Source organism: Athene cunicularia (assembly GCF_003259725.1).
Source record: "Athene cunicularia isolate RWA chromosome Z unlocalized genomic scaffold, athCun1 chrZ_part1, whole genome shotgun sequence".
Taxonomy (NCBI): Eukaryota; Metazoa; Chordata; class Aves; order Strigiformes; family Strigidae; genus Athene; species Athene cunicularia.
This window is the reverse complement of record NW_020799142.1, coordinates 2446600-2472627: the sequence shown is the minus strand read 5'-3', so window position 1 is coordinate 2472627 and position 26028 is coordinate 2446600. Positions and strand designations below refer to the sequence as shown.

The 26028-nt window shown below is 39.4% G+C and overlaps 1 protein-coding gene across 2 annotated transcripts in view; it reads right to left on the bottom strand.

Moving 5' to 3' along the window:
* Nucleotides 1–26028, bottom strand: part of MAN2A1 (mannosidase alpha class 2A member 1) — a 134771-nt gene that overhangs the window by 11581 nt on the left and 97162 nt on the right. For both annotated transcript variants that reach the window (XM_026866000.1, XM_026866001.1), the window contains exons 16-19: nt 23143–23257; nt 18383–18516; nt 17137–17278; nt 13468–13601 (exon numbers count right to left, since the gene is read on the bottom strand). In XM_026866000.1, coding sequence (XP_026721801.1) covers nt 13468–13601; nt 17137–17278; nt 18383–18516; nt 23143–23257 — 525 coding nt within the window. The remainder of the gene's footprint in view (nt 1–13467; nt 13602–17136; nt 17279–18382; nt 18517–23142; nt 23258–26028) is intronic.

Below are 26028 nucleotides of genomic sequence, written 5' to 3'. Positions count from 1 at the left end.
AGGACAGATGCCTTAGCTTTAAAATTACATAGATTCTTCTCTGAATGAAAACATCTTGAACACTTAACTATGTAGAATGTTCCTCACTTGAGAAAGGAGGTGTCTGTAAACAAGAACACAGTGAGAAAATTGCACAGCATCCTTGCACACATATTGCCTTAAAGCTCCCAACTTGGAAGAGAAATTCAGATTTTATTTGATACTAGTTAAATTCATGATACTCCCATCAAGCAGTAAATAGTTTCAACTTAGTTGCAGGTTTTACACACAAGACTGCCTGACTGTTACCTCACAAAGTGAAAAATCAGATGTACTTGCATTAAATTCATTCAAAGTTGATTTTTCTTTTTGTATTACAGTGTGCAAAAGTCTGACAAGTTCTGAAAGTCCTTCAGATATGGATTCAGATTATCATTCCCTTTCTTCAGAGGTCAATGTCTGGAGATAGATTTTTCGTGTGCCTGTAAAAACTCCTAGTGCTTTTGATAAGGAAAGGAGAAGGATGTTAGATAATAAGGGTTACACTACTAATGCGACAAATAGCAACCTGACACTGGTGGAAATTGGATTAATTTTTCTGAGGTGTCCAATAGTGAAATGCTGATGTAACCATGTGTCAAAAAAAACACTGACCATCACTTCAAGCAGCTTTTGAACTGGCTAGTGGTTGAAACAGGAATTTTGTAGGGAAATCAAGATGAGAGAAGATCTCTGAGCAGTGAGATTCAGAACACCTAAGACCTCAAAGCTGCACAAGCATCTTCAGCAGAACCATCTTCAGGTAATCTCTGTAAAAAAGCGGTCCTCTACAATGAATTAAGACTTTTAGTTAGGTCTAGATAAACTGCAACCAGAAATAACAGCCACAAATGTGAGTACTGAACAGGCATCTATCCTGAAACCTTACAAAGACTATACACAAGAATACTGACGCCAGATTATTTTCTGCTATACTAGAGCATCACTCTTTCCTGAAATCCAGGGGGGCAAAACTCCTGAAAAATACAAGGATTAGATCTTCCCGAAATGTTCATACATACATTTCTGTCAACACTGAAGTATTAATCAGTTACATTATGGTTCTGTACATCAAAGCATAAATTCTTTTGGCAGTATGTTTTAAATCCTTTATTGAGAACAATGATCTGGAATGCTTAGGGGTTTTTGATAGCTATGGAACTGACTAGCAAAGGACTCCTCAACTGAGCAGACAAAAACTGGCATTACTTCTTTACCTCAGGGAATGGAAAATTTTTCTAGTAATTCACTTGGAGGCCGTTATACTGGAGAAGCTTTTCTGGTACACTAGGGAAAAGAGGTCCCTGGAGGCCAATTACAGAAGAAATAAAAATTCTGAGGGACTGTAAAATACCCTCAAGGCTCTAAGTTGGCTCAGAGTGACTACAACCAGTTTCTGTACTGCCTGTAGATTCTTAGCTGGCACTGAGAGTGTGGGTGAGGAAATCTGGGACTACTGCAGGTAACCAAATCCAGGGAAATTTGGACCCAACAAGAGGACTTCTTCCCAGTCCGCTAGAGCCAAATTTGGTAGTCTTTACCAGGAGAAAGGCAGAGCTTGTATTCCCAATAGCATGCACACACAGAGCCAGCCATATAAGAGAGCAGAAAGCAGCTCAGACATCATATACTTCCAGTGCTGCCCCCTACCTGTCAGCTTGAAGTTTGTTCGCAGTTTACATGCAGACACAGAAAATAAAAGGTCTTGCCAGCAACTAGCAGTAAGTTGCACTGGTCCCTCAGTCCCATGGTTGGTCTCTCTCTAATAGCTGACACACAGGCCTCTTATTCTACTTGCTTCCTAGTCTTACCTGAAGTTGGCTAATGGCTCACACATGTTTAGAAAAGGTTGCGTACTCACACAGAAACCAGATTTAGTAAGAATACAAGATAGGCTGTGGTGATCAAGCAAGATTGGACCAGACCTTTTATGCCCCTTTTACCCCAATTTTTCCGACTTGTTCCTCCTTGATCCTTCTCTTTCCCCTCCTACATCCCTTCCACATTCCATAACAAGCCTCCTATTTTCATTTTTTTTTAAAGAAAATTTCATTTTCTCCCTCCTTCAAATCCTTTAAGTCCTGGACCCCTTCAGGCAACAATGCCCTTAGTCTGCATACAGTGATTTCTGCTGAGTCATCCTGTTGACTTTCACACCAGGAACAATCTATTCTTCCTTTCATGGTCTTAGAAGCAGCCAGTTCAGCATGCTACACTTCTCCCTGGTTAGATTCCTTTGCTTCCTCCACCTATCACTGTTCCTTCGATGACCGTCAGGTCCTTGCATTTGATTTAGTTAGTCTTTAATCAGATACCATAATAGCAACAATGTTCTATAAACAGATCATTTGGAGAACAGCTGCTCACTGGTCTACAGAATAGTGCAGATAGCAAAAAAAGTAATTAGTCACCATGCCCATAAACACACTACTGTAATTACTGAGGTTGACAAATAGCAACCACCAGTATAGTTTGGATGAAATGTATCACAGAAGCAGACAGACAGCATGACATGCTTTTCTCAACAATAATAGTATTTTATGTTTTAGTTATAGCCTCTCCCACCAATTTTATTTCTTCTAATTCCTCTTACAGCATTCATATTGTTCAATAATGGTGCAGGAGGAAGGAGGAGGGACTTAATGCCTAAATAAAGAACCCATTTATGTGGTTGTGGAAGTTGTGAAAGGGACGTGGTGCTAGATTTTGTTTCCTGTTGACTGCGAAGTGCTTATCCTATTCTTGGTGATGGTAGAACACAGTGATCAGAAATTTTCTGGAGTTCCACTTTGAGGAACTAGGTCACCAAACCGATAATAAAGACAGAAACTACACAATGATATCTCCTAATTTGTGCCCTCTAGGGAGACTATCTGCAGTGAAATTCTACTGCTCATGTGAAGTTCTTGCTGCTGATGGAAACTTCTTGTTCCATGTGCAAGGAGTTTATCCCTTGAATTATTTCACTTGAAAATACAAGAAGAAGTAGACAGATTTGCAGCCTTTCTTCCTCCTTTAAGAAGGATTTTGCCCTACCATCACAAATTGTAGCAAGACGACTAGGTCTTCCTAGAAGTGGTGATACAGAAAGGGTTAAATTTAAGACCTCAAGCTGCACCAGTTCTGATAAGCTCATAAAAGACTTTAGAGTTCTACCCTCCCACTTTGGTGAACGGGCCAAAAGTGGAGTGACGAAGCTTGAATACTATGCATGCTACTGAAGTAAAATTATTTCTACACAGAGCTGGCAGTCAGGTATGCACAACTGAAGGCAAATGAAAACAACCAAAGGAAAGGTAGTAACTCTAGAGATGTATGATGCATTGTGTTCTGTGTAAGAAGTAGAGAGGGAAATGTCTTTTTTTTTTTTTTTCCCCCTTCTGTGGCCACTATAAAACTCCAACACTTTAAAGTTCAAGATTTTGCATATATTTGATGAGTTTACTATGGCAGTCATAACCAAAAACTATATTAGAATATTTGAGGTTGTCAGATATTGGCTTGAAAACACTTCTACATGGTTAAGCCAATGTTGAGTTTCTTCTTTTTAGAATCATCAAGTTAATTATGCTTATAAAGGTGTGGTTACACACAGCATAGCAATGCACATACAGTATATAGCTACTATATGAAATGTACGTGTGCATTACAAAGATGCAGACCAAGTGCCAATGCAGCTCAGTAATCAGACAGAAATGGCTACGCCACCAAGCATATACTTTCAGAGGAAGTGGATACTGACAGATATTTAAGAAGGAAAAAAAAAAAGAGAGTAGCTGTATGTGGTAAAAGAAAAGGAGCTTGATTATCTGACTCCCACATATTTGTGGTTTTACTAACTGCCTTTATCATTGCTTCTCTAAATCTCGCCCAAACCACAGCAACTCTTTGAGCCATTGAATCTAGGCTCTCCGCTAGACACAAAGCTATAAATCCAGTTATATCAACTGAGCAAGTCAAGACAAGGTATGAAATAGAAATCTGAAGAAAGTGTGTGCCTGGCATGGCATCTTTTCACCAGTTATGTTACTGATGAAGTAAAGATATTACCATTTCCTATAAATCCTATTGTCATTCATATTTTCATACTAAAATAACACACTAAGGCCCGGAAAGTAAAAAGGTATCAATGCTTATTTTTAACAAAACATTTACTCTTTTTTCAAGCAAGCACTGTTAACTGTACTTAGTTTATTCTCAGCTAAATAATGATTCCTTCAATTTGAAAATAAAATGCATTCAGTTCTTGCTTAACTATGAGGAAAATGAAGAATGAATATTAGAAGTCGAAAAGATATGCAGAGCCAAAAAAATGCTTGCAAGGACAATGAACTTATAAGCAGAATTAGCTACATCTAGTATGAGGAGAAAAGTTGTACGAAAACATAGTAACATCATCAACAGAAGTCTGAGGGACAGAGTTGTCAATAAATCAGGTGAGTATAAAGTAAAGTGAAATCAGACTTCCCCAGCTCTTACTACATACATAGCTTGCTTAATGAACCATACTGTCACTCTGAATACACCTTTTGTAGTATCCAGGTTAAGGAGGGAAAAAAAAAAAAACCCCAAGCTTCAGCAGAACAAATAAATCTGAAGACTTTTGCACAGAGGCAGTATCAGCATGAGTATTTACTACTTGCTAGACAAGCTAGAGTTCAAGAGCCAAAAATCAGGTAACATTAGAATTAGGGACCTAGTAGAATACAGGCTACCTCAGTATGTTAAGAGATTATAAAGAGATCTACCTACCCACTGGACAGGTCAATCTTAAACTTCAGGACATTCATGTAGTTTGACTCCACCATCAAAATGGTGGAGTAGTATTGGGGTGGTATTGGGGAAGGAAAGAAGTATTTTGGAGATGTAAATTAAAATAAACTTTTGGTTGATAGTGTCAGAACCAAAAAACTCCACAGTAATTACACCAGTGATGCACATTTATTTTAATTAATTTTAAAGAATTATACATCCTACACTTCACATAGTCTCCTTTTATGGGGAAGCTTGACAAAGAGCAGAAAAATTTCTGTCTTCAGAACTGTTTTTGAGAAAAGGCAGAATGAAATATTTTGGAATAGACTTTAGGAAAAGTTTGCACTGGCAAAGATGCCAAGTGATCAAAAACTCTCTCCTCCTGTAGTTTCGGCCAGCTCCTCAAGTCAATAGCAAAATAGGAATTGACAACAAAACTAGGGTCAGTGTATGAGTCACAGTCCAGCTGATTACATATATAAACAACATATAATTTCTCCATAATTGTTCTGACAGGGCTATTTTTAAAGTATTATAACAACTACCATCTGTGTAACAGTGCACTAAAGTATGTACATTTAACAAAACAGCAAGAAAGGTGACTACTAACCTTCCTTACTTTAACATATCTGAAACAATTACGTGAATCAGAATATGTTACCAATGTTCAGATCAATTTTTAAAAAGACTATATCTTAATATAGCAAAGGGGAATCAAAAAAGTAATGCCAGAAAGATAATGTTTCCTTAAAACATCTTGCTTGGAACCTGGGGATGTGTACATTGTATCACTCGGGTCAAAAGCACCTCTTTCACTGTGTCCACTCTTCCATAGTGTGATAGTATTAAGCCCTGCCGGGACCAGAGACCACGTTGCCATTGTCCCTCCTCCACCCTTAGACACAAGTAGGCCACAAACCCCGGGTTAAAATAAGAAGAAATTTAACACAAGAGCGTGATAAACAATCTGAACAACAACAGTAGCAGTGATAACAACAGTAAGCATTAATAACAGTAAACAAGACAAAAGATATACAGACAAATACTGCAGTAGTTACAGACAGCTCACTCGCGATGCTTCCCGCCACCAAATCCACAAAGGAAAAAGTTCCCATGCTCCCGCAGCGGACCTGACATCAGCATGGTATGAATAATCCAGCTGGAGATCCCTTCCCTATCTCTGATGGGGAAAATTAACCCTATCCTAGCTGAAACATGACATAATCCACCCCTTTATTCTATACCATCTGTGTCATGCCCAGCTGCCATTTAGCAGTTAGCAATAACAAAACAACAATTTACAAAGGCACAGAATAATTCACAGCATGTTCTCACCCAGAATCAAGTCCCCCTGTGGTACGCATCGGACCTCTCCATTGTCCTGCATCACCCACCAGGTACACCCAGGTCCTTGGGCAAAAGCAATCCCGTGGATGGGTTTGCCTTTACCTTTGCCTGGTGCAGGACTAAACCAGACCATTTTTTCCAACACATTCCTCATGCGCACCACAGAGACTTTATCCCCATCTACAGCACGTGGAGGTTTTAACTGAGCCGGGCCAGCTCGACTGGCAGATCCTCTTGTGTTGACTAACCAGGTGGCCTTTGCTAGACGCGTGTCCCAGTCTTTGAAGGTCCCACCTCCCAGTGCTTTCAATGTGGTTTTTAACAGTCCATTGTAGCACTCGATCTTCCCAGAGGCTGGTGCGTGGTAGAGGATATGGTAGACCCACTGGATGCTGTGTTCTTCTGCCCAGGCATTTATGAGGTTGTTTTGGAAGTGGGTCCCGTTGTCTGACTCAATTCTCTCTGGGGTGCTGTGTCGCCACAGGACTTGGGTTTCAAGGCCCAGGATGGTGTTCCGGGCGGTGGCGTGGGTTGCTGGTGTAAGTTTCCAGCCATCCAGTGGTTACTTCCACCATTGTGAGCACGTGGCGCTTCCTTTGGTGGGTCTGTGGCAGTGTGATGTAGTCGATCTGCCAGGCCTCTCCATATCTATATTTTAGCCATCACTCTCCATTCTGCTGGGGCTTCACCCGCTTGGCATGTTTGATTGCAGCACACGTCTCACATCCGTGGATGATCTCTGCAATGGTGTCAATGGTGAGGTCCACCCCTCGATCTCGAGCCCACCTGTATGTTGCATTCCTACCTTGGTGGCCCGAGGTCTCATGGGCCCACCGGGTTATGAACAGTTCACCTTTGCGCTGCCAGTCCAAGTCCACCTGAGCCACTCTAATCTTAGCAGCTTGGTCTGCCTGCTGGTTGTGTCGATGTTCATCAGTGGCCCGACCCTTGAGTACATGGGCATCCACATGGTGCACCTTCACAATGAGGTTTTCCACACGGACTGCTATGTCCTGCCATACTTCAGCAGCCCAGACGGTTTTACCTTTACATTGCCAGATGTTCTGTTTCCATTGCTGCAACCACTTCCACAGTGTATTTGCCACCGCCCACGAGTCGATGTAGAGGTAGAGCCTTGGCCACTTTTCTCGCTCAGCAATATCCAAACCAAGCTGGACGGCTTTCACCTCTGTAAACTGGCTCAATTCACCCTGTCCCTCAGCAGCTTCAGTGACCCGTCGTGTGGGACTCCATACAGCAGCCTTCCACCGTCGATGTTTTCCCACAACACGACAAGACCCATCAGTGAACAGGGCATATCGCTTCCCCTCATCCGGCGGCTCGTTTTATGGTGGGGCCTCCTTAGCACGTGTCACCTCCTTTTCTGTTGACATCCCAGAATCTTGCTCTCTGGCCAGTTAGTGATCACCTCTAGTATCCCTGGGCAACTGGGGTTCCCTATTCGAGCCCGTTGCGTTATCAACGCAAACCATTTACTCCAACGTGGCATCTGTTGCATGATGTGTGGAGGAGGCCTTTCCTTTGAACATCCACCCCAGCACTGGTAGTCGGGGTGCCAGGAGGAGCTGTGTTTCAGTGCTGACCACTTCTGAGGCAGCCCAAAGTCCTTCATACGCTGCCAGTATCTCCTTCTCAGTTTGTGTATAATTGGCTTCAGAGCCTTTGTATCCCCGGCTCCAAAAGCCTAGAGGTCGGCCTCGGGTTCAAAGGATTTGTTGTTGCTCAGGGTCCAATTCAAAATCGTTCTTCTTACAGCTTACGTGGTAGAGAGGGCTCACAATCAGGCTGTAGTTCGGGATGTGCATCCTCCAGAACCCCACAGAGCCCAGGAAAGACTGAGTCTCGTTCCTAGAGGTTGGTGGGGCCATGGCTGTTATCTTGTTTATCACCTCCATTGGGATGTGGCGACGCCCATCTTGCCATTTTATCCCTAGGAATTGAATTTCCCTTCCAGGCCCCTTAACTTTCCTTTGCTTAATGGCAAAGCCAGCCTTCAGGAGGATTTCAATTATCTTCTTCCATTTCTCAAATACTTCCTTGGCTGTGTCCCCCCATACAACGATGTCATCAATATACTGCAGGTGTTCTGGAGCCCCACCTTTCTCCAGTGCAGTATGGACCAGTCCATGGCAAATGGTGGAGCTGTGTTTCCACCCCTGGGGCAATCGATTCCAGGTGTACTGGATGCCTCTCCAAGGGAACGCAAAATGTGGCCTGCACTCCGGCGCTATCAGAATGGAGAAAAACATGTTAGCAATGTCAATCATGGCGTACCACTTGGCTGCCTTCAACTCCAGTTCATACTGGAGCTCTAGCATGTCCAGCACTGCAGCACTCATTGCTGGCGTAACTTCATTCAGGCCACGGTAGTCCACAGTTAGCCTCCACTCGCCATTAGGGTTTCTCACTGGCCATATAGGGCTGTTGAAGGGGGTGTGAGTTTTGCTGATCACCTTCTGGCTTTCTAGTTGACAGATCAGCTGATGGATGGGAACCAGGGAATCTCGGTTGGTGCGGTACTGCCGCTGCTGCACTGTCCTGGTAGCAATCGGCACTCGCTGCTCCTCAACCTTAAGCCGCCCCACCACTGAGGGATCCTCTGAGAGGCCGGGTAAGGTGGACAAATATTCAACCTCCTCCAGGGCAGCTACACCAAAAGCCCATCAGTACCCTTTTGGGTCTTTGAAGTACCCTCTCCTGAGATAGTCTATGCCCAGGATGCACGGGGCATCTGGGCCAGTCACAATGGGGTGCTTATGCCAGTCCTTCCCAGTCAGGCTCACTTCAGCTTCCAGTAGGGTCAGCTGTTGGGATCCCCCTGTCACTCCGGAGATGCAGATGGATTCAACCCCACTGTAGCTCAATGGCATCAGGGTGCACTGTGCGCCAGCGTCCATCAAAGCCTTATACTCTTGTGGGTCTGATGTGCCAGGCCATCGGATCCACACTGTCCAGTAAATCCGATTATCCCTTTCCTCCACCTGGATGGAGGCAGGGCCCCTCTAATCCTGCTCATCATCACTCACTTCTTGTAAGAGTGATTCACTGGTGCCCTCAAGAGGGTCAGACATAACGTTCACCATTCTATTCTGGCTGGGGGATTTCTGACTGGACACTGGAGCTGTGCTCTTCTTGGAGGACTCCCCTTTTGTGATGGTCTTCCCTTCAGCTGCTCTACTCGTGCAGCTAGGGCAGCAGTGGGCTGTCCATCCCACCTCCTCATGTTTTCTCCATGGTCGTGGAGGAAAAACCACAGGGTGCCTCGTGGTGTGTACCTTCTGCCGCCTTTCTCTTGGTTGGGGAAACATTTACTTCCAATGGTTGAGACATCAGCCCATGCAGGTGGAATGGAGGACATGTCCTCTTCCATTTTCTGGACCCTCTGAGACAGTTCCTCCACAGCTGAGACCCAGGAATGTTGAGATGAGGGGAGATTTTCCTCTTAATGCCGGAGCTTGCCAACCACTCCATCCACTGTTAGAGTGTGGGTGTCTGTCCACCAGGACACTATTGCCAGTGCTTTCGAGTGTGCTTCTGGTGCACTCTTCAGGAACTTTCGCCACATCAGGTGTGTGCAAGGGGCCTGATCTGGGTCCATGGGTGACTGCTCATCATTCAGATCACCATAGATCTTCTCAAACACAGCCAGTTCCCTGAGGTTCTGGATGCTTTTCTCAATGCTGGTCCATTTGCTCAGCTGACATAGGATATCATCCTTGTAGGGGTGCCTCTCCCTTACACTGAGCAGGAGTCGCTTCCAAAGGCTGAGGGTTTGAGTCTGTTTCCCTATTGCCCTGTCAATGCCAGCATCCTTGGCCAAAGATCCCAGCTGCTTGGCCTCTCTCCCCTCCAATTCAAAAGCACTGGCTCCATTGTCCCAGCATCGGAGCAGCCAGGTACAAATCTGCTCGCCTCCCAGGCAGCTGAAATCTCCCCTCATATCTCGCAACTCAGTTGGGGATAGAGAACGGACGATCACCTCTGGTCCTTCCTCCTGTTCCTGTGCTGGGCCTGGCTCATCCCCATCCCCCACTTTGCGAACTGATTTTCTGGTATATTTGGTTTTCTGTATCGGGGCGACTGACACCGGCACTGGCTGGCTCTCTGGCTTAGCTGCTGTTCTGGTGGAGGCAACCGATACTGACTCTGCCTGTTCCTCCGGTCCAGCTGCTTTACAAGTAAGTTCACTCTCAGGCTCTGCAGCCCTTTTTCCCCCTTGAGGGCAGTGAGTGGTATTAAAAAGGACATGGTAGGCATAGGCAAGTCCCCAACACATTGCAGCGCATTGTGTCTCCTGGGTTTTGCCAGACTGGTAACACACCCTTTCTAAGCACTCCATCAGGTTCTCAGGGCTCTGCATTTGTTCAGGAGTGAAATTCCAAAGCACTGGAGGTGCCCACCAACTCAGGCCTTTGCCCATCTTTTCCCACACCCCTTGCCACTCACTATTATCTGACCTCAGGGCAGGTTTCTGGGCACTGCTATTGTTAGAGAAGTGCCGCATGGCCAACACCATAATCAGGCAGACATTCAGAAGGCATTGTGCCTCAATCACACTGGCCAGCAGGCTCCAGGGATAACTGAAACTCTCAAAAGCCAAGAGGATCTCTTCCACTGGCTCACTCACAGAGGGGGTGAGACCCCTAACAAAAGCCCAGGCAGCAAACAGGTACCAGCCCACCTCCACACACAGCCATACAAACACATTATAAGCATACTGGCAATAGCCAGTATGAGAAAACAAGCCCCTTTATACATTTTCCACCGACAACAAACACCAGCACTTAATCCAGCCCCACTACGTAAGCAAATGGGCCAGCATTGCAAACATTTTCTTAACAGTACAAATGCAAACAGAAAAATTACACCCAACAGATTGCTCGAACAGATTCTGGTCAGGGTCTGTCCCTTTTTTATTCTTATTTCAACCCTCTTGTGACCCATGTAGGGCGCCAAAAATGGCTGTTATAGTTTTAAGCTGCGCCGGGACTGGAGACGTTGTTGTTGCCCCTCCCCGACCCTCAGTCAGTCAGGCTGGAAGTTAGGCACAAACCCCGGGTTGAAATAAGAAGAAATTTAATTCAACAGTGTGATAAACAATCTGAACAACAACAATAGCAATGATAACAACAATAAACAATAATAACCGTAAACAAGACAAAAGATATACAGAGAAATACCACAATGATTACAGACAGCTTGATTGCGTGCTCCCCCGCACCAAAGCCACAAAGGAAAGCTTCCTGCAGCTGCCGCACCGGATATGACATCAGCATGTTATGAAAAACCTGGCTGGATATCCCTTCCCCGTCTCGTTTAGTGAAACTTAACCCTATCCTAGGTGAACCAGGACACATAGTTTTGATCCCACTTCTTTTCAAGTCCCTGCAAGAGTGTATAATAAATAATTGCCCTTAAGGGCTTACTCTGCACCTATTTAATACCATTATAAGGTCATCAGGAAGGGGCAGGGGGAAGGAACATTGGTGTTAGAACACAGGCACCCAAAACAGCTCAAAGGGTTTTTTTGATCGTAGTGGGTAACTGCCCTTTTCCCTTTGAAAGGTTATCAGCAACTTGCACAGAAACTTTCAAAAATGGAAGAAAGGAAGAGGATTTTATTAAGAGAAGGAAAATACACTGTTATTCTACTGAGCTGGTGTCTGACTGGTATCCTAATCGAACTGGTAAATGTATGCAAATATGCAATGTATTATATTACATATGTAAAAGTATCACTAACCAGACAAGCCCAGAATTCTTTAGGCTGCCTTTATTCTAACTGAGGTAACCTCAAACTCTTTTCCAAAGGAGTGTTTTGATTTGAAGCAGCAGTCCTGTTCTGAAATTAAATTTACAGCCAATCCCACTCAATCAGGCACTGTGCTATCTGCAGAGAAGTTTCAGGGTGCATGGACTAGTTCTCTTTTACAAGGAAGTAACCAACAGTGTCCCTAGATGTGCTCTAACCCTTCACATCTCCATTACGGTCTGAATGGATGGCTAATCAGATGGCTAATCCTCTGGACAGTTTTTAAAGTCTGTTCTGACACAAAAATAGACCTGCTTTTAAGCAGGGGTTGGACAAGAAGACCTCCAGAGATACCTGATAGTGAGTTGTTTCATGATTCTACAGAAAATACCCAAACTGCACAGTGTCAGTGCAAGCACCATGGCACTAACTGATTTGATCTGCTCCTGTTGTTTAAATTATTTGCTAGTGTAAACAAACATTTCCATAATTCTTACTTACCAGCTTCTCATTCTAATTTAATACAACACAAACTACACCGGGTACTAAAGTAGCGTTCTGTGAAAGTAGAGATTCTCTGCAGGTTTCTTCTTGTGAAGGCAGATTAATCTGTGCGATGCTCGTTTGCAAAGCTATACTGCTGCAGAACTCAAGATAGCTTCTTTCAAGTTAGCTGAGATATTTGCACACCACACTGAAAATGCAGTTAATATGCTGCCCGTGTTACACAGCATGAGGAACTGGAAAATCATAATGACATGTACAACTTGAAAAAAACACTGCCAATCATTAAGTGGTGGAAATTAGCTTTAAGCTTGATATTATTATCCTCTCAGTGGTTAATGATATCCATTAAAAACCAGAATTAATTCCAACTTATCTGCATATTCATTAGCAGCTCAGTATACAACATCTTATATTTAGCTATGTGATGATTTTAAAATATACTCAGTGCTGTCATCATGATTCTACTGCCTCAGTATGAAGACTTAATTCTTATTTTGTCCTTCTCAAAAATTATAGGAAAAAAGCAAAGAGAAAATGCAAAGAACTGAAAGAAAATTGAAGAGTTATTTAAGACTAATACAGAAAAAGGCAAACTGAGATGATCTGTGCAAGTGAAAAAAAACCCCTTACAACAAAATGGTCTCAACATTCCTAGAATGATAATGAAGTGGAAGGCTTATATGTCTCGCATCTGAGCATTTCCACTTAAATCTTATTTCTTAAGAAAATCAAATTTATAAAACATTTTCGCTTCCCACTCATTCATCGGAAATAATTTGTCAACCTTTGTCCAGATTCATTTAACTTTGTTAAGAAGCAATAGTCTTGCTAATCAGCATTTTTTACAAGCTTTTTCAATAAAAAAAAGAAAAAAAAAAAAAAAAGGAAAAAAAGACTTCCACAACAGTACCCCAGTCATGTGTTGAAGGGTGAGTGAGAAAGCAGGTATTTGCATAAGAAATAGTGAAAGATTAAGTTATAACTTCTTTAATGAGTTCACTGCTGCTTCAGCAGAAATAAATATTTATGTCTTAATTAGTCAGAAAAATCCAGACAGTGAATCCTACCACTTCTGTTCCATGTCTTCTTTCCAGCAGAAATCGGAAGATATTAGCTGTAATCTTGTTATCTTGGACACCTTGTCCAAGGCCACGGTTGTCATCCTGCATAAGTCGACGATCCAAGATCACTTCCAGCTGACCTGAAAGAGCAATACAAGGATTATACTGGTAACAAGATTATGTAAACCTTCTATTAAACATTAAAAAAATACTCTGAAATATAAGTTATAAAGAATCACAATTTTTCTGTTGCATATGGAAGAGTAATAGCAGATCAATATTTTTACAACTGATTATGAAAACAGTTAATAGCTTTGGGCTTTGGATGTTTATAACCTTCCAAAAATGTTCACAAATCTTTCAGTAAGTCCTGAAAATGTTTAACATAAGAATCTAAATAGAAGTTCAGCATGAAAAGTTATTACTGTTAACTATTATTTGTAACAAGGATACCTTGCACATCAGCGTCAAAGAGGAGAATGACCCCAAGTAACTGCAGCTGTATGGAGAGACCTTTTGTAGAGGAACTGTTCATGTTAACACTCCATAAAGAGTGCACCTCCTAAATATATCTCTTCCTTCTTTTGTTTTTACTTCACAGTTGGAAGCAAAAAGAAAAGCAGCGAGGCAATATGAGTATATAAACCCTCACCATCACTTCTTCTAGTAAGGGTATTTTCACTTGTGGGAGTAGGAAAAGAAAACTTTGCACCAGATAAACACTGAGTATAAAGTTCTGAGTTTGTACTGAACTGTAGCACTGCCATTCAGAATAGCTCTGATGATAAATAATAGCTTTATGGAAGATGAAATTCATGTCTTTTCAAGTTCATATCTCCAAAGGGAAACAAGGTCAGGGCATGCAATTAAGGCTGTTACAGTTTTTGCACACTGAAACTTCAAACAACTGTACTTGTTTCCTAAATAAAACTTGATGACTGAAGTACTTGTTTCCTAAATAAGAAATGCACAGTTTAAGCTACTAGAAAAGGCTATTTAGTAAGGTGGTCTCTTTTATATTTCATTGTTCTACAAATACTTATCCAATTTTCCTAAATACTTGTTCTTCCTTTCCCTTGAGTAAAAACAGATGTTGTGTATCTAGGACAGAAGTCAGCTGGCAATGAGTAAGAAACAAATTACCACTTTGAACTAAGGTATAAGGCTTTGGTATAAGGATTGTGTCTCAAATTAATGGTCTTTGTGGATTGCTGTATGAACACAGGCTGACACGCAGGTATGGTAAGTCTCTGAACAAAGTTAAGAACCATAGCAAGAAAGACTAACCTATGATAAATATTTTTCAAAATTTTTGAACAAAACTTAGAAGATCTAGACCCAAAACTACCTAACTGCATTTCCAGCATTCTTTAAGAAGACAGGATAACGAAGGCTGACAAAACAAAGCTTTGTGATTCTTAAGGTGATTGTGAAAAGCAAATCCAAACAATATGATCAGTGCTGCTAAAGTCAGCAATAAAAACCATTTCCAAAGTGGGTCAAAGATTAAAAAAGACTGCTTTAGGGAAATTTCTGGCTTAAAAATGGTATAAGTGTATTGCATGAGGCTTCAGGATGTAAGTGATCCTTGCTACCCCATTAATTATCCAGCAGACTGCAGAGAAGTCCACCTCTAAATGACAGTGGTGCATCCCATTTATCTGGTCTTCCCTGGGTCATGGAGAACAATCCATTAAGTAGTAAATTAGAGCAGAATTGGATAGAACTTACTAAGTGGTGGAGGATGTTCAGCATCTAAGATCAAAAAATGATTAAGCATTCATTCCCACAAATGGAAAGACAGATGGAAAGTAGGAATTAAGTTATGGCATACATAATTTACTGGTTTTGATCAAGTCTCTTAGAAGTTGATTGTTGAAGACTGATGTCAATATAATGAGAAATCATACTCCATACTGCTGAAATCATCTGACAGTATGAGAGTTAACTGCTCCACAGTAAAGAACCTGTCTCTGATCCAAGAAAGAGAAGTGAGAAATAATCAGCTGTTCATATAAATCTCAGATGGTGGGTTATGCCTTGAGACACATAATTTCAGACACATGGATACATAGCTATTGAAGGTGCTTGCCTACACTATAAAGTTTTTGAATTTTCTTCAGGACCCCTTTGAAATCCCAAAGGGCCTTCAAAATAAGTGTCATGAAGCATATAGCTTTCAGCAGCCACAGAACCTTTGGCTTCATTTTTGTTTTAAGAGGTCCAACATAACCTCAGGACAAATGTAGTGAACAATCATTTCATGAAATATAACCTAATGATAACAAGTCAGATGAATCGTTTTGTCCTCTTTTTTAGTGAGCATAAATATTTGATGTTGCTAACTATTTCTTAACCTTGAGTGACATAAATCGAGTTTGCCAAAGGGTGACATAGTTAAGAAATTAATGCTATAACCACATATAGGATACATCTGCTCTTTTATTTACTGGAGTAGGGGAAAAGCCTCTAATGACCTCTGACTGGGCTGAAACCAGTGCTCACAGAAAGCCAGTTTCTCCCTGATATTTAACTAAAATGAAAGGCATGAAAAAATGTGGTTGGGTATTGTATCGGATGGCCTTGGAACAAAAGGCTGATACTTTCCACTATGGCTTTATTATAAAGCATCAGATTACAGGCCAGTGTTAACTTTACCCCAAAATGAACTAGGTTTGTTAATACTGTCATCAACCTGTCTTCCATCTTTTGTCAGAATAGACATTAATATGACATTTTTCTGAAAAGGAACTGGAAAGAAGGTTTTGGCATAGTTTCTGATGAGTTTGTTTTCTTCTAAGCATTTATTCCATTGTTTTTCAAAAGTATATAAATTTAATCTCAAAATATATGACAGCAAGGAATTATACTTCTTAAATCATTAATTATATACCTTATTTGCCCACTACTTGCTAGCTGTATTTGAATGTCTCCTCATTCTGGCAGGATTATAGACTTGAATAACTGACCTCTGTTTCCATCCCTCCAGGCCATTCATCATAGCTTTTTCTGCTGTGAGGGACAAGACTCATCCCTTCTGGGATTCTTAATAAGAATTGATTTTTCATGTCAACATATTCATCAGCTCTTTCAAAGTACTCCATTAAATTTGTGAAGTATGATTTTGCTTCAGAAATATGTTGATTCTTACCCAGAGTAATTTTTATCCTTTATTTAACTAATCCTAGTCTTCAAAAAAAGCTACTATTGTTTTCCTAGACAGGGATGTTAGGCTATACTGTGTATACCTTAAGACTAGTGCTTTCTACCCTATAGCAAACAAACAAATAAAAAAAAAAATTGGTCAGCATCACATTATTCATCTTAAACCCTCTGCTACCAGAGCAGTACAAAAGAGAACAAACTACTTAGTTTTGCTCTTTTATCCTTGAGTTCCATCGGAGTTCTTGAGTGAAAAATATAGTTTATTGCTTATTTTGTCTTCTTCATAATCGCTTTCTTCTGTCTGTAGTTTGAGACAGATCTTCCACTGAAGATGACAGGATCTCATGTGGGAACAACCCCTACCTCCTCACTTATGGGCATATTCTAAAACTTGTCAGAGATGGAGAAACATACTTACTTTCTTCAAATGCCAGTAGGTACCATAATCTCGAATGAACTATTTCAGACAATCATGAAGGACAAGCCTTTATACTATCATCTTGTACTTACCATTTTTCAAGCTTGCAACACCTAGAGACTGAGCTGAATGAAGTGTCAAACGAATACCAACATCTTGGATATAAGCCATTGTTGTCATAGGATAGATATTTGCTTGAAGAGGCAATTTGCTCATCGTCAGTCTGGGCTGGATCTGCAGTATGAACATGAACTTCGATAAAACACATCATTTTTACGCATTTAAATTTCAAAGAATTTTTCAGACATTTATCTCATGTGCTTTAGAAGTACAACCAGCACCAAAGCATTCACTTGACTGCATTATTTAGCTTTTTGGAGATTTGTGGCTAAAATTACCACTTTGGAAAAGATAACTTCAATGTACTTTTAGATCAAAGAATATTTAAAAAAACATGAAAGATTCATCATCAAGGGAACCTACAAAAAAAGGAATAATCACAGTTACAGAATGAGAGAAATTTTTTTCTCCTTTAGAGAGCAAGCAGTGAATAGATTCAAGGTAGCAGAAAATAAATTGTTGGTTTATAATGGGTATTTATTAAAGTGCTAGTGAAATTCTTGAATGATACATGACAAATGAGTAGTATTGTTAAAATTTTCATGTCTAAATATTCACTTTACTGTGCCCAGCAAAATGCAGTACTACACACTAACTGGAAAAACAGTAGTCTCTTACTCAACAGGTATGGTTTTCAATGTATTTGCAAAACTATTTTTAGCAAGGAAGGAAGGTAAGGAAAAGAAAATTGTCTTTATGCATGCTTCAGAGTCCAAGTTAAGAAAATAGTCACACTATATTTCATCAGATGCCTCACCAAACAGAATAAGTTACTACACTCCAGAAATACATCACTTATTTCCACCACAGCAGCAAGCAGTTAATCTCTAGGTCTGAGTTGCTGGACTTTATGCATATCTAGCATTGTGCTGCCCAAAGGGCTCTAAATAAATACCAAATCAGAGGGAAAAGGTGGCATGCAGATATACAAGCAACTACATGGTGTCTTGTCATAACTTGCTGTTTTAAATTCTGATGTTAAAAAGGATATAAAGGAATATTTAACAAACTCCTTGAAAGAAAACAGTTTCTGCTTCATCTGATTCAAATATAATTTTTGAATGGATACATTTTAAATTTATCCTTTTAAATAAATAGTGAAATTAAACAAGAGAGTTTGATTAATATGACTCTTTACTCCTAATACCTCTTTAAAATCAGAGGTATTAAGACAGTTAAAAACAGAGATCCTAGGCTTTTATAATAGACAATAATTACCTGATATCCATTAAGATCAGTATAGAATCTATTTTGACTGTTTATGTCAGATGAAATTCTCATTGCAAGCTCACGATTATATTCTCCTCTAATATCCACAATATTGGAAACTTCAAGAGACTGGCCTTCCAAACCTACATGAAAAAAAAAAGAATTTAAAATCTTTCAGTTTTTAAAAGCAACTGCCACATACATAAGAATGACTATGCTCCCCAAACATAGTGATCTAGTTTTCCCCTGCTAGTTTTCCTTTTCTGCAATATCTAACTGAGCGTTTGAAGCAAATTCAGTTATGTACCATATGATATAGCAGTACTTCTAATTCAGTACTCATTGAACATACAGTCTGAAACCTTCAGTGAAGTAGCACAGAAGCAATTCATTATAAGAACCGATGTGTGTTCTGGTAAATCAGTAGGAAACAGCACCAACTGTTAAGTGCTGTCTTTAGCAGCAGCTAACACATTGGAGCAAGGCTAATTCACTTCTCCCTTTAATTTATGTGGCTGTCACCATTCACCGAGAAGAATGAAGTTACTAGCTTCTTGACAGCAGCTGTTCCTCTAAGCAGGAAATTGGTCAGCTATTTTAATAAAAACAGGGGGATCTTCCTTAAGGACTGTGAATTAAGAAATCACATACTGATATGATCACAACCAGGACACAAGTCTTTGCTGACAGGGAAAAGATACCTATTTATTAAAAGAAGAATTATGTATCTGAGGATGCAGACAGATGTTCAGTGAAATGTTTTTCTACAGTAACCCACATTGAAAATTGAATACTTTTAATAATCTGACCTTTTCAAACAGTTTGAGACACAGTTTGGACTGGAACCATATTATTATTCAGCATGACCACTTCTACCCTTTCTGTAGTCTAATGGGACTAAGGACTGTGAAAAGAATTCCACCAAGCAGAACAGAGATATAAAATAACTTCTTGTAGTGAGATGAAATTACATTGTGCTTGCCTGACAGATTGTAAACAGAAGACAGTAGGAAGTGAGGGACTGATTAACCTAGTCCTTTAAAACTTGAAGACATTATTTAAAAATCTTAGATACTAAATACTTTTTCCCCGAACAGCTCACAAGACCCAGAGGCATGCTCATTTGTTTGGGCTCCTGAACTGTAGAATCTTGCAGAAGGACAAAATTCCTTTGAATAAAATTCTTAGGTTCCTAAGCACATGGACAGAGGTTAGCAAAATCTCTTTTTCCTTCTACACAGATAATGTTCAGAATTTTTTTGCAGTTCTGTTTGAGAGCGAGTCGGAATAGTTTCCTTAAGAAGGTCTTTGTCAAATTCTAAAACAAACCACAGAATACTGAAAGTGTCTTCCTGTTTCAATTTTTATGCTGTTACTTAGCTGTAAAATGCAGTCAGGGTTGTGATTTTTGACAACCTGAATGAGGAGAATGTATTTGTTTTCTCATCTTTTTTTAAAATCTGAATGCCACCTGCAGCAGTATCAACAACTGCTACATTATTAACATTTATCAATCACTACTACACTACAGTGCTAAATGAAAAAAATTTAGTTCAAATAATTACTTTTGTTTTTCCAAACCTAGTCTGGAAAAAGTGGATCTATATACTCCACTTCTGACACTCCTAGTCATAGATTTTCCATAGATTTTTAAAGTAGGACTATTAAAGCATGAATATATTGAACAAGGCTATAGTATTTTAGTTTACAATTTTAAAATGAGCAGACTATGAATTACTCTCAGTTCTTTTCTAGTGCATAATTTGAGTTACAAAAATACAATTACAAAGGTAAGTGAAACATAAGAAGCTTCTGATAAAAAGATTAATAGAATAATAAAATCATGCTGATATCAAAACCAGATGCCAATGGAATCAGAGAAAGTTAAAAATCACTCTTTGGTCAATTAATGAAAGGAGTTGTCAAGCCAGAGTATTTTCTGCTCAAAATCAACAGAATTCTAAAGACTAAAGTGGAAAAAGCAGTGTTTTACCAAAACTGCTGAAGAAGCTATAGGACTTAGAATCCAAAGGTTGGATTAGCGACACAATCAGGCTTTCCACTCCCTGGCAAGCAGGTAGGTTACAACACAAGTATCAGATCTTTATTTAGAAATAAAATGTAGGTATACACACATTTATTTCTCTCCACATGCTTTGTTACTGGACATATGTAGTAAGAATTCAAGACACCTTCTTTTAATTGAAGTAATGCTATATAAATAACTTCCCTTACAAAGCTCAGGAAACAGACCTCAGCAAAACTATGATGTAAAGTCATCAGCTTTTAAACTTTGATAAAGGCCATTTCATATGAAGAAAATAAAATTAAAACACACCACAAAAGTAAACAGAGAATATATATAAAACAATCACTTTTCCTGGTAAAAGCTGGGACCATGATACAGAACTTCACCATGATAACTAGATAGGTAATGATGTAAGTACTGAAACAGTGGGATGAATTTTAATTTGTCCAGAAAAAGAGAAAAAAACCCTGAAGTAGTGCACTCAAAATGAAAGATAAACTTTTGCATTAGGAGTTGGCAAGCAAGTGATTTTCACTGACAACTCATTTTCTGTGAATTGTGAAATGGAAGTATACTACTTCTGGTAAGCACTTATTAATGAATTAAAGAAAAGGGAGTATTACAAAGAAATCCATTTCAGAAACCCAAACAATCTCACTCTAACCAAAAGAGAAACTTTTCAGGTTTTTTCAAGCTTTTTCCCTCCCCTTCACTACAATAAACATTCTCCTTACATAAGTTCTCTCCTTGCTAAGAAGTTTAATTTACTGAAACTCACACAGTAAAGTAACTTTCTTTCCACATTTTTGAAAACAGTACCTCTTGACCTCAAGGCACCTTCTTTTCGTCTAAGCCCATTTTACATATTGGTCATATAAACCCAATAAATATAATTTTAAATATAAACATGTTTCCTCAGGATCCTCAACAACAAATTTGTTGGTTTGCATTCAGAAGGAATGTTATCTACATTTTGATCTAGAATTACAGTATCTGACAAACTGGCAACTGAAATCTGATCAGTATATGGCATAGGGGTAAACTAGAAATTTCAAACTTTGAAGTATGTCAAAAAAATGAGGCACCTGAATCAATTTTAGTTCTAAAGAGAAATATATTACAACTGAAAAAAAAAATCAAACAGATCAGTTCTGTGTGACTAAAGTAGGTATTGATGGCAATACTATTTTTTAGACTCAAAGGAATAAGGAAAAGAGGAAGGGAGATCTTCAAAGTAGTTATAGCTCCACTATTTGTTTCTAAAGGTGTTTAGAAAAATAATTAAATATGATAAATAAGATTTTAAAAACCATGAAGCAATTTTGGACACCTACTATAAAAGTAATGCTAACACAAAACTTGTTTAAGTTCCTTTAGGTGATGAAAGTATTACCCAATACTTCTGTATTTCAGAAAAATTCTGGTAGACTAAATACAAATAGATGAACAACTGAAAAGGTGTGCTCCCTGCTTCAGTTACAAAAAGATACACTTAAGCATTTTAAGTCAAGTTTCTACAGGAAAATAAATTTATAAAATTACACCACGTTTTCCTTCATCTTTTACACTTTTTACTGGCCGATTTAATCATCAAGTTTGGAAGGGTACAGAGTTTCTAAAGTTAGTGTTTTCCTAGAACTTTCTTGGAAATCAGTAGTTCAACAGTAGTGAAACAAAAAATGAAACCCTTACTGACGAAAATCCAAGTGAAACTGATATGAAATTATAACTTAAGAGTCAGTTAGCTGGTGTTCAGTGCTGGTCCCTCTCAACAGCCACAGCCAATTGTCACAGCTCTTCCAAGCAGATAAAGGAAATAAATTAGAAGCTCACAGGTAACTAAAACCATGCCTACAATTATGGAGTAAACGAGACTTCAGTATTAATGTCACTAAACAAATGGCTTCTGTCCTGGTTCAGCTAGGATAGGGTTAAGTTTTCCCCAGCAGAGAGGGGGAAGGGATCTCCAGCTGGGTTATTCATACCATGCTGATGTCAGGTCCAGGCGTGGGAGCATGGGAACTTTTTCCTTTGTGGCTTTGGTGCCAGGGAGCATCGCAAGTGAGCTGTCTGTAACCATTGCGGTATTTCTCTGTGTATCTTTTGTCTTGTTTACTGTTATTGCTGTTTATTGTTGTTATCATTGCTACTGTTGTTGTTCAGATTGTTTATTACACTGTTGTATTAAATTTCTCCTTATTTTAACCCGGGGTTTGTGCCTCACTTCCAGCCTGACCGGCTGGGGGTGAGGGAGGGGCAACAGCAACGTGGTCTCTGGTCCCGTCAGGGCCTAAACCAACACAGCTTCTCATTCTTTATGACTTTGGTGAAGATATTGTTGTACCTCCATCGATAAAATTGAAGCTCTGAAAGAACCTGTGTTTTTACATCCACTCCAAGATATTTGTAAAATTTTTTTCTCATTTTCATAATTTACAGGTACCTACAGCATTCAGATGACCCAGTAAAGTTCAGGACTCCCTTGTAGGTAACTTATACTATGAAACTTCCTAATACTGAGAAGTATCTCCAACAAATCTATTGAGTTTAAGCATGCCAGCATAATAACTAACATGATGCCGAGAAAGGTATCGTGATGCACTGGATCCAGTGAAGACTTCAGTCTTATGAACTGTGCACGAGTTCAGAAGTTCACTTACACATTAAAAAGACAGGTAGGATCTAAGACTGTAGTGATGAAAAATAACTGCTGAGATAGACAGAATTTCACAGCTCTTACCCTGGACTTTATACAGTCGCATGGTATGTGTCACATGATGGAAAAAACATACAACTTCTGAGAAAATCCTTCCATGAGCAACTCTTATGGTAGGTGGATCTGTAAAAATATAAGGCTATAAAAAGAAAATGGAAAGTTAGGATAACTATTCTGAAGTTTTTCATAGTAGTGTCAATAAATCAATATATTTAATAAAGATAAAATAGTTTTGATTTTAAACTGTTCTGTGTCTAAGTCTAGACTAAAAACTGGAAATAAAAAATTACTCCTAATCTGAATTTCGGCAACTTCTCTCCAAAGCCTCAATTTTCCTTTAGCTAAATTAAGGATAATCCTCATTACATATCTCCCAGGTATTATGTGAGTATTAATGGATACAAGGCCTACAAACAGCAATGTATTAACATTGCAAACATGTGGATTTAATTTTTTTCCTAGCAAAATTATACTTGCTAACCAGGAATCAGGTACTGTAGTTACATAATCTGTGGCAGATGGTTTAACTGTCTAGTTTGCTCACAGTTTATTGTATCAATGGTCCACACTGCATGAGAAAAGCTGCCTGTCTCGTGGATCAGTTTGCATATCTTTTTGAAAATGCAAGAAGCAGATTTTTCTTCATCAAAACCAGCTACAACTGCCAGGGAGGCCCCTGGAATGCAGAGCAGAGCTGTGAACTATTAAGAAAGCTCAAGAGCGACACTGGCTTCTTACTGATGCCTCTCAAAGACTAGCACAATTTCACACAACCATAGTCAAACCAAAGTATTTTTCCATGTAGTCATAATATTTTGAGTCTCAGCTATGCAAATGATGACATTTCTTTAGAACAGTTGATCCCAAACTGAACTGTACACCCTATACAGAAATAGATGTTTACAAAGGTAAAAATAGGTTAAATATTAAGCAGGCAGAAAGCCAAAAAATAAAATATAACACATGCAACTACTAAAGGGCAACAGCAATAAATGAAGACTTCATTCAAATAAATACAACAAAATACTTGAAAAACATGTTATTCAGAGGGATCTAAGCAGAAAACTCTGAGAGAGTAGATGTCCTCCTCCTGTATGTACCAACACCTTATTAAGGACAGTAAGTGCTTTTTCTTCTCAAGCAAGAAAACCAAATATCAAATGTTTTGAGGAAGAGAAGAAATCAAGATTACATGCATACAGACAAAACATGTCAGGGAAGAACAAGCATAGGTACATATTGTCCAATCTTCTTTGAGCATGTAACTGTATGTATATTCACACATAAGATTTCAAGAAGTATTGTATAAAAGAAGAAATTGAAAGAGATTTTCAAAGACTGAAAGCCTGCCCTTCTATTCACATAGTTATTCTTGAAGCTTCAGACAGAACACTGTTTAATAAAAGCTTTGTCAGAGCTCCAAGAGATACTCTTCAGCTATCAATCACTGGAATACTTTGTGCAGAAGTTTGAAAGAGGAATCATAGTTGCTTACACTTTGGTAGGATGGGTTGCTTCAAGAAGGAGAGATTTTTCTACTCATCATCTTACAGCAATGTTTTTATGCAGTTACTCAGTATAAAAACCCAAATGAGGAAAGACTCTTTTGAACTTCATAACAGTTGACATGAAAAAATGATGGGATACTTTCAATGGAGTCTTGTCCACAAGACAGACAAGTGTTATCTATTATACGAAATCTATTTGCTAGCTGAGAAATACAGGACGAGTATAATATTAAGAGGTCACAGAAGCCAGGTGAATTAATATGCTGGCATGAAGGAAATTTGAAGACCAGATCTTAGGTTAGAATTTGAGCTGGCTTCGGGTTCTCTTCTTTCCAGGAAAAACTGCCAAAATCTGTAAATGCAGACTGACTCTTTCTTCTGGCAGAAGAGATGGCTATCTATCTGCTTATGTATCATAGGTAGGGAAGGCAAATTAATTTAATCTGTGACTACATGCTCATAGAAGTATATGTTTAGATTAAAATCTCACAGATGAACTGAATTACTGACAGGAAGGTGAAATAAGCAAACCCTTCAAAAGCCTACCAGATGGTTAAGGCAACAAGAAGGTTCTTGGTTTAGCAATGAATGACTGAAACAGCAGTTAAAGAAACTCTTGGAAAACAAACTGAGAAACCTGACGTCTTCAGGCCAAGCAAATACCTTTGCCAATTATTACCTAGAATACTACTTACACAAACAGCAGTCTGCCAAATATATTCTGCTAGCAAAGTAACGCCTATCTTACGGGTTTACTTCTGTTGTTCATAAGAACATTGCTCACTAGAGCCCTCCCTGGAGCTATCCAGGACCAAACCAGCAAAATGGAGGTGCTAGGTGAATGACAGAGGAATGCAAAAGGCTGTACATCTATTTAAAAAAAAAAAAAAAAAAAAATTATAGGTTTTTTAAAACAAAAGGTAAAAATAACCTTGGAGGAACTCAGTTTCACTGAGCTTGTTAGTGTAAAACATGATGGTGACACTGACAACTACCAAAATAAGTTGTTCTCAGACAAGGAGAAAGCTGAAATTACATGCATTTAACAGCTCACAGATTCTGGTATATTGCCACAAACACTAAGTTCACACACCCAAGTCTCCAAACTGCACATGTAGCCAGATTAGCTCCCCAGCTGGTGATAAAAGGCAACCATACTTACCATTCTAAACTATATGGAAAGATGAGGTGATAATCAAAGGAAAAAAATTAAATTTCAATTTGCAGATACTGTCCAAAATGAATGAATGATTTTTAAAATCATAATTTATGATTCCACTAGTGCTAGAAAAATGTATCAAAAACCAGTTAGCAAGTCTCTAGCTCAAACACAGTGCAGGGGAAAGGTACAAATGAGACAAAGGCACACGCTATAGTGGTTTGGGGGGTTAGACAACTTGTT